Source organism: Aedes aegypti, chromosome 2 (genome assembly GCF_002204515.2).
Source record: "Aedes aegypti strain LVP_AGWG chromosome 2, AaegL5.0 Primary Assembly, whole genome shotgun sequence".
Taxonomy (NCBI): Eukaryota; Metazoa; Arthropoda; class Insecta; order Diptera; family Culicidae; genus Aedes; species Aedes aegypti.
Window position 1 is genome coordinate 179,389,354 of NC_035108.1, and position 13,371 is coordinate 179,402,724.

General features: G+C 38.1%; 1 protein-coding gene across 8 annotated transcripts in view; it reads right to left on the bottom strand.

The window, feature by feature from the left end:
• LOC110676235 (LIM and SH3 domain protein Lasp) overlaps positions 1-13,371 on the bottom strand; it is a 189,252-nt gene that overhangs the window by 21,329 nt on the left and 154,552 nt on the right. For 7 of the 8 annotated variants that reach the window (XM_021843307.1, XM_021843303.1, XM_021843306.1 and 4 more), the window contains exon 6: positions 6,110-7,045. The exons of the other annotated variant lie outside the window; for it this stretch is intronic. In XM_021843307.1, coding sequence (XP_021698999.1) covers positions 6,110-7,045 — 936 coding nt within the window. The remainder of the gene's footprint in view (positions 1-6,109; positions 7,046-13,371) is intronic. 8 annotated transcript variants of the gene reach the window in all.

A 13,371-nucleotide genomic window follows, 5' to 3' on the forward strand; every position in this document is an offset into this window, starting at 1 on the left:
TGAATATTTGTAATTTTGAAAATCAATCTTTGTAATTATTGCAAAAACCTTTAAGATTCCGTTGATCTCCAGGTCCGTTGGAATTTCAAAGCAAAGCTTTAATATACACTACCCGTCATAAATACCGACTCACTAAAATAAGTATTGCAACACTCAGCTGAATATTGAATCACCCCCGAAAAGTTTAGCATTACCTCAAAACTGGTAAATTCACATTGCTATATCTCGAGATCCTTACGACTTGCAAAGAAGCGACCTTCAGCAAAGTTGTTCAGGGGATCAAGGACATCCCGAAAACATATAGTTTGGTTCGCGATTTTGCCGCTTGGTGGCGCTAGTGAGCATGTAAAATTAAGCATTTTAAACTAGTTCTAGCTTGTGATCCACAAGAGATAGAAAGTTCGGGTCTTCGGCAAAGTTGTTCAGGGGTTCAAGGACATCCAGAAAGCAAGCAGTTTGGTTCGCGATTTTGCCGCTAGGAGGCGCTAGTGAGCATAAAAAATTGAGCATTTTAAATTAGTTCTAGCTTGTGATTAACAAGAGATAGAAAGTTCGGGTCTTCGGCAAAGTTGTTCAGAAGGTCAAGGACATTCGGAAGACAAACAGTTTAATTCGCAATTTTGCCGCTAGGAGGCGCTAGTGAGCATGTAAAATTGAGCATTTTAAACTAGTTCTAGCTTGTGATTCACAAGAGATAGAAAGTTCGGATCTTCAGCAAAGTCGTTCAGGGGATCAAGGACATCCGGAATGCAAACAGTTTAGTTCGCGATTTTGCCGCTTGGTGGCGCTAGTGAGCATGTAAAATTGAGCATTTTAAACTAATTCTAGCTTGTGGTTCACAAGAGATAGCAAGTTCGGGTCTTCGGCAAAGTTGTTCAGGGGTTCAAGGTCATCCAGAAGGCAAGCAGTTTGGTTCGCGATTTTGCCGCTAGGAGGCGCTAGTGAGCATGTAAAATTGAGCATTTTAAACTAGTTCTAGCTTGTGATTTACAAGAGATAGAAAGTTCGGGTCTTCGGCAAAGTTGCAAAGTTGGCTGAGTGCTGCAATACTTATTTTAGTGAGTCCGTATTTATGACAGGTAGTGTAAACCTTTTGAATGTCGGTAAATATTCTATAGATTTCAATGGGATTTTTTGTGAAATCAATAAGAATTTTTAATAATTTCAAAGGGAACCCTGGTGTTTTAGGAGAGATCCTCAGGGGTTTGAGCATTTTAAACTAGTTCTAGCTTGTGATTTACAAGAGATAGAAAGTTCGGGTCTTCGGCAAAGTTGCAAAGTTGGCTGAGTGCTGCAATACTTATTTTAGTGAGTCCGTATTTATGACAGGTAGTGTAAACCTTTTGAATGTCGGTAAATATTCTATAGATTTCAATGGGATTTTTTGTGAAATCAATAAGAATTTTTAATAATTTCAAAGGGAACCCTGGTGTTTTAGGAGAGATCCTCATTGAAATCTAACGACTACCAATGGAATCACTACAATCCCCATAAGAATCTCTACATTCTAAGTTCTAGAAATTCCAAGGATACTATCAGAAACCCCACCAAAATAACGAGAATATCACAGAAACACACAAACGGAACTCAACATGCTGTTTAGGACATATAGGAAGAATCCCTGTCATGGCAGGGAAGATGGCTTCTTCACGCATACTGACAAACTCAGCCAGCGGATTGCGCTTTTTCTCAAACTATGCAACTTACCAGTAATAAATCACAGCCAAATTGCTAACACGCCATAAGAACAGGATTATTTATCCATCTTAATCGTTTTCTCAACTGATAATGCCCGTAATCTGACGATTCGTGGTTATTTTCAACACGTATGACGAGTATTTTGGTGCTAGTTTTGATTAATCCACCGGCAAATGAAGGACACTTTTCACTTGATTTTCTAGCTCTTGCTAAACGTAGGACGTCCAACACAATTTACTTTCACTTATTATATAGAACACGTAACAGTAAATTTCTGGTAGAAATAACACAAAACTTTGCAAAACCGTGGTCAAAACAATCACGCTATCACAATATTTCACTTTTTTTATTTTTCTATTTTTTGTCCACTTTCGCTGTTGCAGTGTTGTCAGCATCGTTGGAAGTTATGTACGACAACCGGCAATTTGATAGCGAATTGAAAAACAAACGCTGACTACAAACATAATATGAACAACGGTCACTGGCAACGATGTACATTTGATTCATATTTTACTACTACCCAGAAATAAGAGAATCATATTGTGCCTACCACTACATTTACATTAAAATTTGTGGATTCAAAGGAGTTTCACCTTAAGAAAACACACGGGGAGCATCAAAATTCTACCGCAATAGGGTCCTAAAAAAATTGGGACAGATTTTAGTGCCAAACGCTTAAGTTTGGCCCAAAAACACATGCCTACTCATTTTTTTTATGTTTTTCGTTTGTTTAAAACATTTTGTTTAGATTTTGTCACATTCCTACACGCTTAAATAAATAAATACTAAAAGGCTTAAATATCATACTAAAACCACAGACAAACAGACGTCACACTCTCATCGCTGTCCATCGACCAACTTTTTAACGATCGATTCGAATATTTGGTAGGTGATCAATCGACCACCCGCAGCGCTCGCGTCGTTTTTGTTCGTGTTTGACGTTTACACACTACCGCCACCTGTTAGTCCATCGGCCAACTAAAGTGTTTTTAGCATTGGGCGTACATGTTTTCGCGACTATGATTTTGATCGCAATTTGTTCTAAGTGTTACGTCTGTTTCTCTGTGCTAAAACCATATTCAGTCTATTCACCCCATGCAATGAATATTGTTTAATTATACTCCCCATAGTATAAAAGTTTTTTATCAATCATAATGCTTAATTGTGCGATATTATTTAGCGGCTGTTGTTTTTTGTTTACATCCAAACAAGAATCCAAATTAGATAGAGGAAATCAAAAATAAATTGACAAAAATATTACATTTATTCAAAAACAAGCTTCATTACCGCGTTTTTAACTGAACGACGATGCAGTGCTCCGATCATTTTAGAAATTAAACACAGCTGCGGTTCCCAGGTATGATCGGAATTCTCGGAATCCTTTCGACGGCTTGCAAAGTTCCGGATATGTCTGCCATCGCATCCTCCCAAATGCCAACTCGCTCTGCCATCAGTACCGTCCGGTCACATTCTGCGGATTGCCGTCGTTACTCCATCCGAAAACACACGCAACCGGTTGAGGAAGATGTCGAGTTATGCCTTCCAGGCGGCCCACCCGGCCAGATAGAATTTCCACCGGTATCAGCCGTTTTCTGCAACAGGAGGAACACTATAATCCAAGGCTTGCTGGGTAGTGCTTCGTGAAGCCCAAGCAGGACAGTTCGGTTTTGCGTCGTCCGATTGATTTTTCTGACGGATTCGCGCGTATTTTCGTTGCCGGAGAATTTTTTTCCCCTGTTTTGGAGCGTCTTGCTGGGTAGTGCTTCGTGAAGCCCAAGCAGGACAGTTCGGTTTTGCGTCGTCCGATTGATTTTTCTGACGGATTCGCGCGTATTTTCGTTGCCGGAGAATTTTTTTCCCCTGTTTTGGAGCGTCTTGCTGGGTAGTGCTTCGTGAAGCCCAAGCAGGACAGTTCGGTTTTGCGTCGTCCGATTGATTTTGCTGACGGATTCGCGCGTATTTTCGTTGCCGGAGAATTTTTTCCCCTGTTTTGGAGCTCCTTGCTGGGTAGTGCTTCGTGAAGCCCAAGCAGGACAGTTCGGTTTTGCGTCGTCCGATTGATTTTTCTGACGGATTCGCGCGTATTTTCGTTGCTGGATTTTTTTTCCCTGTTTTGGAGCGCCTTGCTGGGTAGTGTTTCGTGAAGCCCAAGCAGGACAGTTCGGTTTTGCGTCGTCCGATTGATTTTTCTGACGGATTCGCGCGTATTTTCGTTGCCGGAGATTTTTTTCCCCTGTTTTGCAGTAGTGTGTGATCCTTTGACTGCGACGCTTGCTCCTGCGGGGCGGGTGATGCGGTCAGGATCGAACGTGTTACGCGTGGAGTGCAGTGAAAAGTGTATAGTGTTTTACGGAAACCCCAGTGCAGCGACGGAGAAAAACTGCTTCACATCCTGGTAAAATCGTTCTTTATTATTGTTTACTTTACTCACTTATTACCAATTCAAACTAAATACGTGCCAGGGTCGAAAATATAATTTTCGCTTCGGGAAGTGTAAAAACATTGCATATATCCATTTGATATCTGGATGTTTTTATGCGGGGCTTACTGTAAATAAAAATGACCTCAGAATGTGTGTGTATTTACTGCCATTCTTGAAATGGGTCGTTGGAATTTCAGTAGAGCTATCACCTTTCATCTCCTGGGCTAAAATTGTCTGCAGATATAAAGATATCGAAGGGTATCATTAAATACATGCATACAATTTTCTTCCATAAAAGCACTGCCGGCCAGTGGGAGGTGGATTGTATCACACACACACACACACACACACATAAGAGAAACGAAGAATTTTGTATGGAGACAGCAAGTACGTTGAAAAATCGGTTTAATCTAAATTTAATCGTGCGATTTCAACCAAATTATGTCTAAAATGAAAGTTTAAGTGCAAAATAGAATGCATGGTTGATAAGATCACAAAAAAGTTTGATAAACTATACTTTAAATTTTATGTAAACATCGATAAAACCAGTGTTTTATACAACTTTGGCGATCTGTAGTTAAAAATTGAGACGTGCTGGAACATTTCTGAAAATGGCATCAGATTCAGCAACTCCAAATCTACTCGAGACACGTAATTTGATCCTTGAGACACGCGAAAATGTCCTTGTTGATACGCTGTGTTAGCAATGTTGTAAGCATTTTTCCGACTTCCAGCATTGGTATCTACATGCTTTTTAATGTACAAAATAATTGATTGGCAAAGAAAGCTCTAAATTTCTTGGAGAATTAAAAAGGGTTCAGACTTTTGTCAAAGATCTTAGCAGAAATCATTCAAAGGTTTCGGTTTGAATTCAAAACGGATCTATTCTATTCTATTCTATTCTATTCTAAGTGCTTGCACAGCCAATATTGAAAAGCATCCTGGAAATACCTAGGTGCCTGACGACACTAACCGCACGGCTACGAAACCCACAAACGAAAAACATTAGAAAATTAAGTAAACATGTGTTTTTGGCCGAAACTTAAGCGTTTGGCACTAAAATTGGGATATGGCTTTAGGATCCTACACACTTAAATTATTTCACCGACCTCTGTGATCCAAAAACATATGTTTACTCAGCTTTAAAATGTTGTTCATTGGTTTAAGCCCAAAACACATTTTATTTACTGTTGTTGAGATTTTGTCACACCCCTTAAATTAAGATGTATTTTGCTTTCCGTGTCCCTTCCGAAATGTCAGATAGGAACAACCCCAGTGTTAATACTACAAACATGTGGCGCTTTTCTCGAAAATGTGAACGTCAGACATGATCAAAAGTGTCAAGGTTCATATTTGGAACCATTTTAAAAATTAAAGTTAAAATATGATGTAGCCACAGACAAACAGACGTAACACTTAGAACAAATCGTGATGAAAATCATAGTTGAGAGAACATGTACGCCCAATGCTAAAATCGTTGTGTTTGGCCGATGGGTGTAAATGTCAAACGCGAACAAAAACAATGTGAGCGCTGCGGGTGGTGGATTGACCACCTACAATATATTTGAATCGACCGTTAAAAAGGTGGTCGATGGACAATGATGAGAGTGTGACGTCTGTTTGTCTGTAATGTAGCCATTATTTGAGAGGGAAAAATTGCTTAAGTAGTTATTGGAGCATTCTCTTTTGTGTTATTAAATAAAAACAAGATTTCATTAAACATTTTACGACCCTATTATTTGCTTTTTCGTTCTTAATGTTTGTGTTAAAATTATGAATCATACGAAATAAACAGAAAGTGATGACATACACGAAGAAACATTTAGCACGCAATGGGAGGTGCCATGAACACAGTGAAGTACAGAGAACACTGAAACTGAAGATATGCAATCTAAACATGAAAATATCTAATGAGGTACAACACAAGCACAGAATTTCTTACAAAATCAAGAACTTAAAGTATGATTGCCAAATCGAGGGTCTACTTACAGTTTCCAGAGCTGTAGATCAACGTTGCGCTTTGCCTGTTCGGTTGGGGTATATTCCTGGGTCCATCGGTCAACGGATCGTAATCTGCGATCTTGCCGATGCCAGCACCGTTGTTGACGTTACCATTGTTGTATTGGTATTGCTGCTGCTGTTGTTGTTGTTGCTGTTGCTGCTGCTGTGCGTATTGTTGCTGCTGTTGACCATTGTAACGTTGCTGCTGTTGATGCCCATAGCTGCCATCTCCTTGCGGATGATGTTGGCCGCCATGGTGATGTTGCTGTTGCATGTGGTGATAATTGTGGGCGGCACCATTGCTTCGTTCGTTACCACCACCGCCACCTCCACCAACTCCGGCCTGCTGGTTATGGTGATAGTGGCTGTTGTAGTTATTGTTGTTGTTCACCATTGCCGCATTTGGGTTGGGTCTTGCGTAGTTATCATATGGGTCGTAGTATTTTTGGTTATTGATCACGCTTCCTGACGGAGTTTGCGAGCTAGCAAGCACCGATTGACGCACGATATCGCTACCATTGCTGCTACTATTGCTATTGTGATGGTAATGATTGGCTTGTTGCTGTTGCTGCGGAGGAGCCTGTTGCGGGTAAGCTTGCGGTCTGTAGTTGTTGTTGGCCGCTTGATACGCTGCTTGTGATGATTGATAGTTGTTTTGAGTCTGATTCAAATTGTTCAGATTGTGCTTCGTCAGAGTCGAGGTCGGAGTTATTTGAGCCTGTTGGGAAACAGCTGCCGTGGTAGCAGCAGTTGTGTTGGGACCCATTCCAGATGTAAGGGACGACGATGACCCAGTCATCGACGCTTGGGACAGTGGGTGCGATACGGGTGCTACCACCGGTGGTGGGGGAGGAGGTTGGTAGTGGGGCAACGATTCCGCTGCCAATTGCTCGGAAAAGTATTCCGATTCCAACTCATTGTTGTCTGGTGCGTCACGAGTTGGGGTTCAATTGATGATTGGTTTGTTGGTGTGATGGCGTGTGATTGTGATGATGCATTTGGGTATCGTAAATGGTTTACACATAACGAACACAGTAATGCATGATGGGAAAAAGCAAAAAGAAAAGCAAATATTGTGTTAGATATACATCGATTTATGGTGATCAAATTGGCGAGGAAATACAAAAGGTAATAGTACAGTAATGGTTTACGGACAGTGTAACAAACATATTTAACTGGCAATACATGAATATAAATAGTGCAGAGAGGTCTGTTCCTCTTAGAAGAGAACCGTAACGATAACGATTGTCTAATAACAAATGTGGTAAAAAGAAAGTAAAACAAGACCAAAAAAAATCAATATGTTATGGAAAAGAGAAGAACTTTTTATATTGGAAACTTATGGTCAAATTATAAGCCCTAAAAATATAACTTTACCAAATACCATGTTTGCCCTAGAAATCCTTTATGAGAGAGATTCGCGGAAGCTGACATTTCTGTCAATGTGTGAGCCAATCGAGCAGCGAGAGCTGTCAAAGTGTGAGCCAAACGAACATGCGTTATGTTTGTTTTGAACTTTTCTTGAGGAGTAATGTAATCTGCTTGAAATTATTTCGGGAAGTAATTTTGCATGAAGCAAAAATATGAAATGTTTTACTTTTTTGAATTTTTGTCAATGCGATTTTTAGTTTTTGATATTTTTGGCTGTTTATTAGTTTTGATATGTAGCTCAAAGATCTATAACGAAACAAAATACACTTTATAGCAATGAGGAAGTCATGTCCGTGTTACTATATTATTTCGACGCCGAGCAAAATCAGCACTGCTGGTCTGTTGCCAAATCATTCCATTTTACTTCCACTTATCTCTCTATAAAGGATCACTAGTTTGCCCCATGAAAAAAAAGGATGATAGTACAATTCATAGTAGATACAGTCGTATCGTTAGTATCGTATAGTTAATCGTATCCTAACAATAAACTCCGCTCCGCGGAATATGAAACGCTCGGCATATGTGCTAACGATCAATATGTTAGTAGTAAAAGTTGAGCACTTACAATGCATGGTAGGTGTCAAGTCATATACGATTCAATAAGGTTTGACTTTTCCTGTCCGCTGATCAGAGTTTCAGAGACATCTCCTTTTTCTTATATCACATGACATCATATAATTTTCGATGTTCTGTATCATAAAGAATTGACTTAGAATGATTTCAATAATGTTTGGGCAACGGCAAGGGGCATGATTAGGCTTATTGTATTTTTGATAAGTTTGTCGAACTCGTCATATTTTGTACATTATCTTTTATCTCTCAAACTCGATAGCATTACACAGATTATAGCAAACAGCTATTGATAAGGTTCTCGACTAGAGGCTTGTAACAAAAATATAATGAAATTCTATCAGAATATGATATGCTTATCATATTATGATATGATTTTGTTAGGCTCCGTTATCCATAGAACATAATAAAACAGAAATATAACATAATGTGTTTCATTTCCCTTTAAGATATTTTTTGTTCATTTTTATCAACTTTATAACAAAACAAATAAATAGTTATGCATTTCAATAATGTACAATATTATCGTATATCGAACAGTATTATAATTTTGACACTTTGTATCAAACATCATAACTTGGTTTGATATGTTATTGATACAATTAAAACACGTTTTGTTATGTTAATGTTACTATTCATACACTTAATGTTATAATTTTAGTTATTTTAACAACATCCTGCATCAAGTTTGTAACAACCTATGTTCGAAAAAAACTTACAACATAATAACAAATGCTGATATAATTTTGTTATGTACTCTTAGTCGGGTTCTGTTCCAAGAGGTCCAGCAAAATTTAACAATCCATTAAAAATGTTGAGATTTCCATACAATCAGCTTGTATCAAGAAAGATGAAAAAGGGCTTAAGTGACTGATAATTCGATAAACTGTTGATACTGGACATTCACACGTCATGCACGTTCCCATCCCAAATTTGTGTTTTTGAAAAGTATGTTTTTTTACTAAACAATAAACTTTCCAACTAGAGAATTAGTTTAATTGAGTGCCAGCCTATTCGTGATCTACCGCAAAGCTAAAAGGCGAAAGTTGCGTTGAAAGTTAGTTTGCAAAACTTTCGCAATATAATCCTAAATTTATTCGCCAATCGGATGTAGCCAAAAATGCAAAAAAATATACTCAGTTGATATTTGCGGAAGTGTTTATAAGAACACTTGGGTTTATTCTACGAGTGGCGTGAGGTGAGAATTGTCAGTCTCGTATAGCGAGGTGACACTTCTCGACTCGAGTGAATCAAATGGAGTGCCATTTCAACCGAGTCGACAATTGTCACCTCGCTATACGAGACCGACAATTCTCGCCTCACGCCACTCGTAGAATAAACCCAACTAACTAACCTGAGAAAAGGTTCTTTCTCATTTGGGGTGTAATGTCATTAAAATGAAGAAGCAGAAGGATGAGGATGAAGAGAAAAAAGAAGTTATTTCTTGTTGAATATTTCTTGACAAAAAAAATACAATTATCAGCTTGACCCACTTCCCTGTAGTTATTTTTACGAATATGGGTCATCTCATGATGCAAAGCTCATTTATGAGGCTATCTCTTTAATATTCCATATTACATTTTTGAAATTGTAACCACAAAACTAAAACTTTTAATGAGTTATAGCAGAATCATATTGGTTAATTGGAATCTGCAATATTTTTTTTTTGCGAATTTTTAGGAATGAACAAACTAAATGCTCCTCACAGCTTCTAAACATCAATACTGTGCGGACATATCCGTAATTTGAAAAATTATCATACAAAATGCTCTACCAGAATAGTAAATCTAAGCAACCAGGGATGGGACAAGTATACTAAACACGCCATTAGGGACCGTCCATAAATGACATAGCATTTTAGGGAGGAGGGGGGAGTCTACGACTTAGCTACGAACCATGCATTAGGTGTGGGAAAATAGGCTAGGGACGATGGGGGAGGGGGTGTCAAAAATTGGCAAAAAAAAGCTACGTAATTTATGGACGGTCCGTTAGTTGTAATCGTCATGAAAGCGCAATCTCGGTCTCGACATCGTTTCCAGGGTGGAAGTGATTCAATCACATGGCTTGCTTAATCTTCCGTCATCGCATGAAATCGGAAATGAGACCAGAAGCGGCCAAGTAGTACCTACCGAGTAGTTATTGAGGAAATCGAAAATTTGCCATCAATTTGCTGGTTGAAATTCTTTTCACACCGTTTGCTTTCCATCGCGGCGCGGTGGCCCTCATTGTAATTCAATCGCCGTTAAGTTCAATTTCTTCCTGTGGGACTTGAAGACAGTTTGCTGATACAGTATTGGACAATACATTTTCAATTTTTTTTATTCCGTACAAAAGATATATTTGGATGAAATTTCTTCAGCATGTCGGATATAAATTGAATTTCGTCAAATTTTCTTAAGTAATTAAAATAAATAACGAATTGAAAAGTGTGTACTTTTTCAATGTGATGTAAACTGAAGTTTACTGTAAAAATAAATCAAATTCGTGTGTTGTTACAGCATCATGTAAATTTAAATGTATATACATTCAATTTTCAACTAGAAATGGTTGAATATTACATGATCGTGTAAATTTAAAGTGAATTCGATTGAAAATAATTGATTGGTCGTTGAAATTTAGGTTTATTTTGATGCTCCAAATATGTGCATGAAAATAAACTTAAATTTACAACATATTTTTGCTGTGTAATAAAAGTAATTTCACTGATGTGGATGACCAAAATTTATAAACGATTTATCTGAAAATATAAAAGCCTTTAAAAAACTTGTCTTGAGCAAACTTGTTCACCTTGACTAAATCTACAGCTTTGCTGAGGAGACCATGAAGTTATTTCTTTTTTTTTGAGTTATGTGTATTTCAATTATTAATACATATACCGGGTACCCCCGTTGGTTTGACCACATTTAATCTGAATTCTTTTTAATCTGTACCCCGCTAATTTGCACATCGTTCAGATTAAAAATGGTTCAAACGTCATTTAGCTCATGGAACGGAGTAAAGTGAAATGGTACGCTGTGGAACGGAACGCAGAATCAAAACAAAACAGTGAAAGAGTTAACCAGAAACACATTTCTAGGGTGACTAGATGTTCAAATTATAAATGAACCCCGATGGTTTGCACGTGGTATCGTTCAAATTAGCGGGGGTGCACGGTAGTGGCATAAATAACTTTAACCAAACCGTTGTTGCTTTTGAACTCATGATTCGAAAAATTATTCAAAAATATATGTTGAAATCCAAGTGCTATCTGGAGAGCTAAGGAAATTTCATGAAAATTGGTCCATAAATACCTCAGGTTTAACCCTATAAAGTTGACAATTCTCTATGTAAAACAGAAAAAGTTGCAAATGTATTGTCCAATACTGTACATGTTTCTAGCAACTACTAATCTTCCTGGTAATCGAAAGGAAGGAAGGTTGAATGGCGACAACAGAGCGACTTGTCCGCAGCGAGAAAATAGCATCGAAAACTAACTTAAAAAGTTGGACCGTTTTTTTTTCTTTTTATTTTGACAGTTTTTGCCATAAACTAACCTTTTGTTATTGCGAGGAAACCAGCAATACGATATGGTGATGGTGAGTATACAAGGGAAGCACATGTTTTTGATAGTGGCATTGTAGTTTCTGTGTTTTTTTGCCAGCAAAACGTCGCGCCAAATTTAGGTTTATGGGTTTCTTTACCCCCTTGAGCCTATTGTTGCAGCAGAGCACACGGCGATTTTCGAGCGCCGCGTGAAATTTACCCTACATAACATTTACTATAGGATCTGCTACGCTGTGTAGGCAACTGGGCACTGCGGTGGCCAAACATTAGTCGGATTTCGCGGTATAGCCTAGGGGAGGAGTGTCGCTGCAGTTTTGGAAATGGAAATGAATCGCGAGAAATAAGCAAAAATCTACAAATTGGCGTACCGGCGGTTAGGTTACAATGGTTACGTAATTATTGTAGGCAGTTAGCGGTTACTACGAGAAGGAAAAATTAGGTGAGGAGGGATTATTCCATTGTTAAGCGGTTTAGTGGTCTTTTATCGGGTTTTTTGTTGAGAATCCGGCAAAATGGGCAGCATTAAAATTCTCCAATCAAATTCGAGCGATATAATTGAATTTGTTCAAAAAAGATTAGTTCTATCATATTGTATTGTTAGTTTAAGTTTCACGTGCGACTTTTGAATTCAATTTTGAATGGCCCGCATTTGTGGGTTTTGATTTAAAAGAAATGAAAAATATGTTTAGGCTCAATAAAAAAGCATAAGAAGCAGAAGTTTAAAGTTTGTATAAAAAGTAGAACTGTATGAGTCAACTCAAAAAGTGTCTGTAAAAATACAAGAGATTTAAAGTGAAATTTTCATTCATCGTTAATAGTTATGAAGGGAAACATTGGAGAATGAAAAGTAGAAATAGAAAGGATTGAACTAACAAGGGGTTTTGGACTCATATATGTGACGTTTTTGCTAATAGCTTGAGAAACCTTAAGTGCGAATCTTAACCCGAATAGGCCTGAGTGAATGCAAAATATAAAAACTTTCACCACTCAGCGAATGCTTAACAGATTTCAATTATGTTTTGTCAGTATACTCGTACACATTTCTAGTTTCTAAAAGTGGCCAAAGAATCCAGTATTTCTGGTGGGTCACTGGGTCAGGTCGAGTAAAAAGGGGTCGGGTCAGGTCAGGTCGGGGAAATGGTCAAGCACAGAACCCTTTTCACATGACATGACCCAGTGACCTACCGGAATAACTCCGACCACAGAAAGAAATATTCCCGAGATCTTTTGGCTAATTTTAGAATATGTGTACGAGTATACTGACAAAAAATAGTTGAAATCCGTTAAGTATTCGCTGAGCGGTGAGAATTTTAGTATTTTTGTTTTCACTCAGGCCTATACGGGGTAAATCGGCATTAAAGATACCTCAGTCGGATGATCGGTTCCGGATTTATACGGATGTTTCGTGGGGTCTGTCCGAAGGTCATTTTAGACATTTCTATAATTATTTTGCACGGATCAAATAAAACTACATGTGCATGTCGTCCTACTCCATTACTATTGAGAAATGATGAAGTAGTCGTTTCTTATACAATTATCATTCTTTGCCATTTTGCATAGAGCCTCTTTAGGAAAAGATACCGCTATTTATAACTTTCGGAGGAAACAGTTTGTCACCATTAAGGTAACATCGAAGCCGAACCATAAATTTTCGAGAGCACAAATTTAGAAAACTAAACAGCCGTTTGAGCTAAAAACTTAATCGG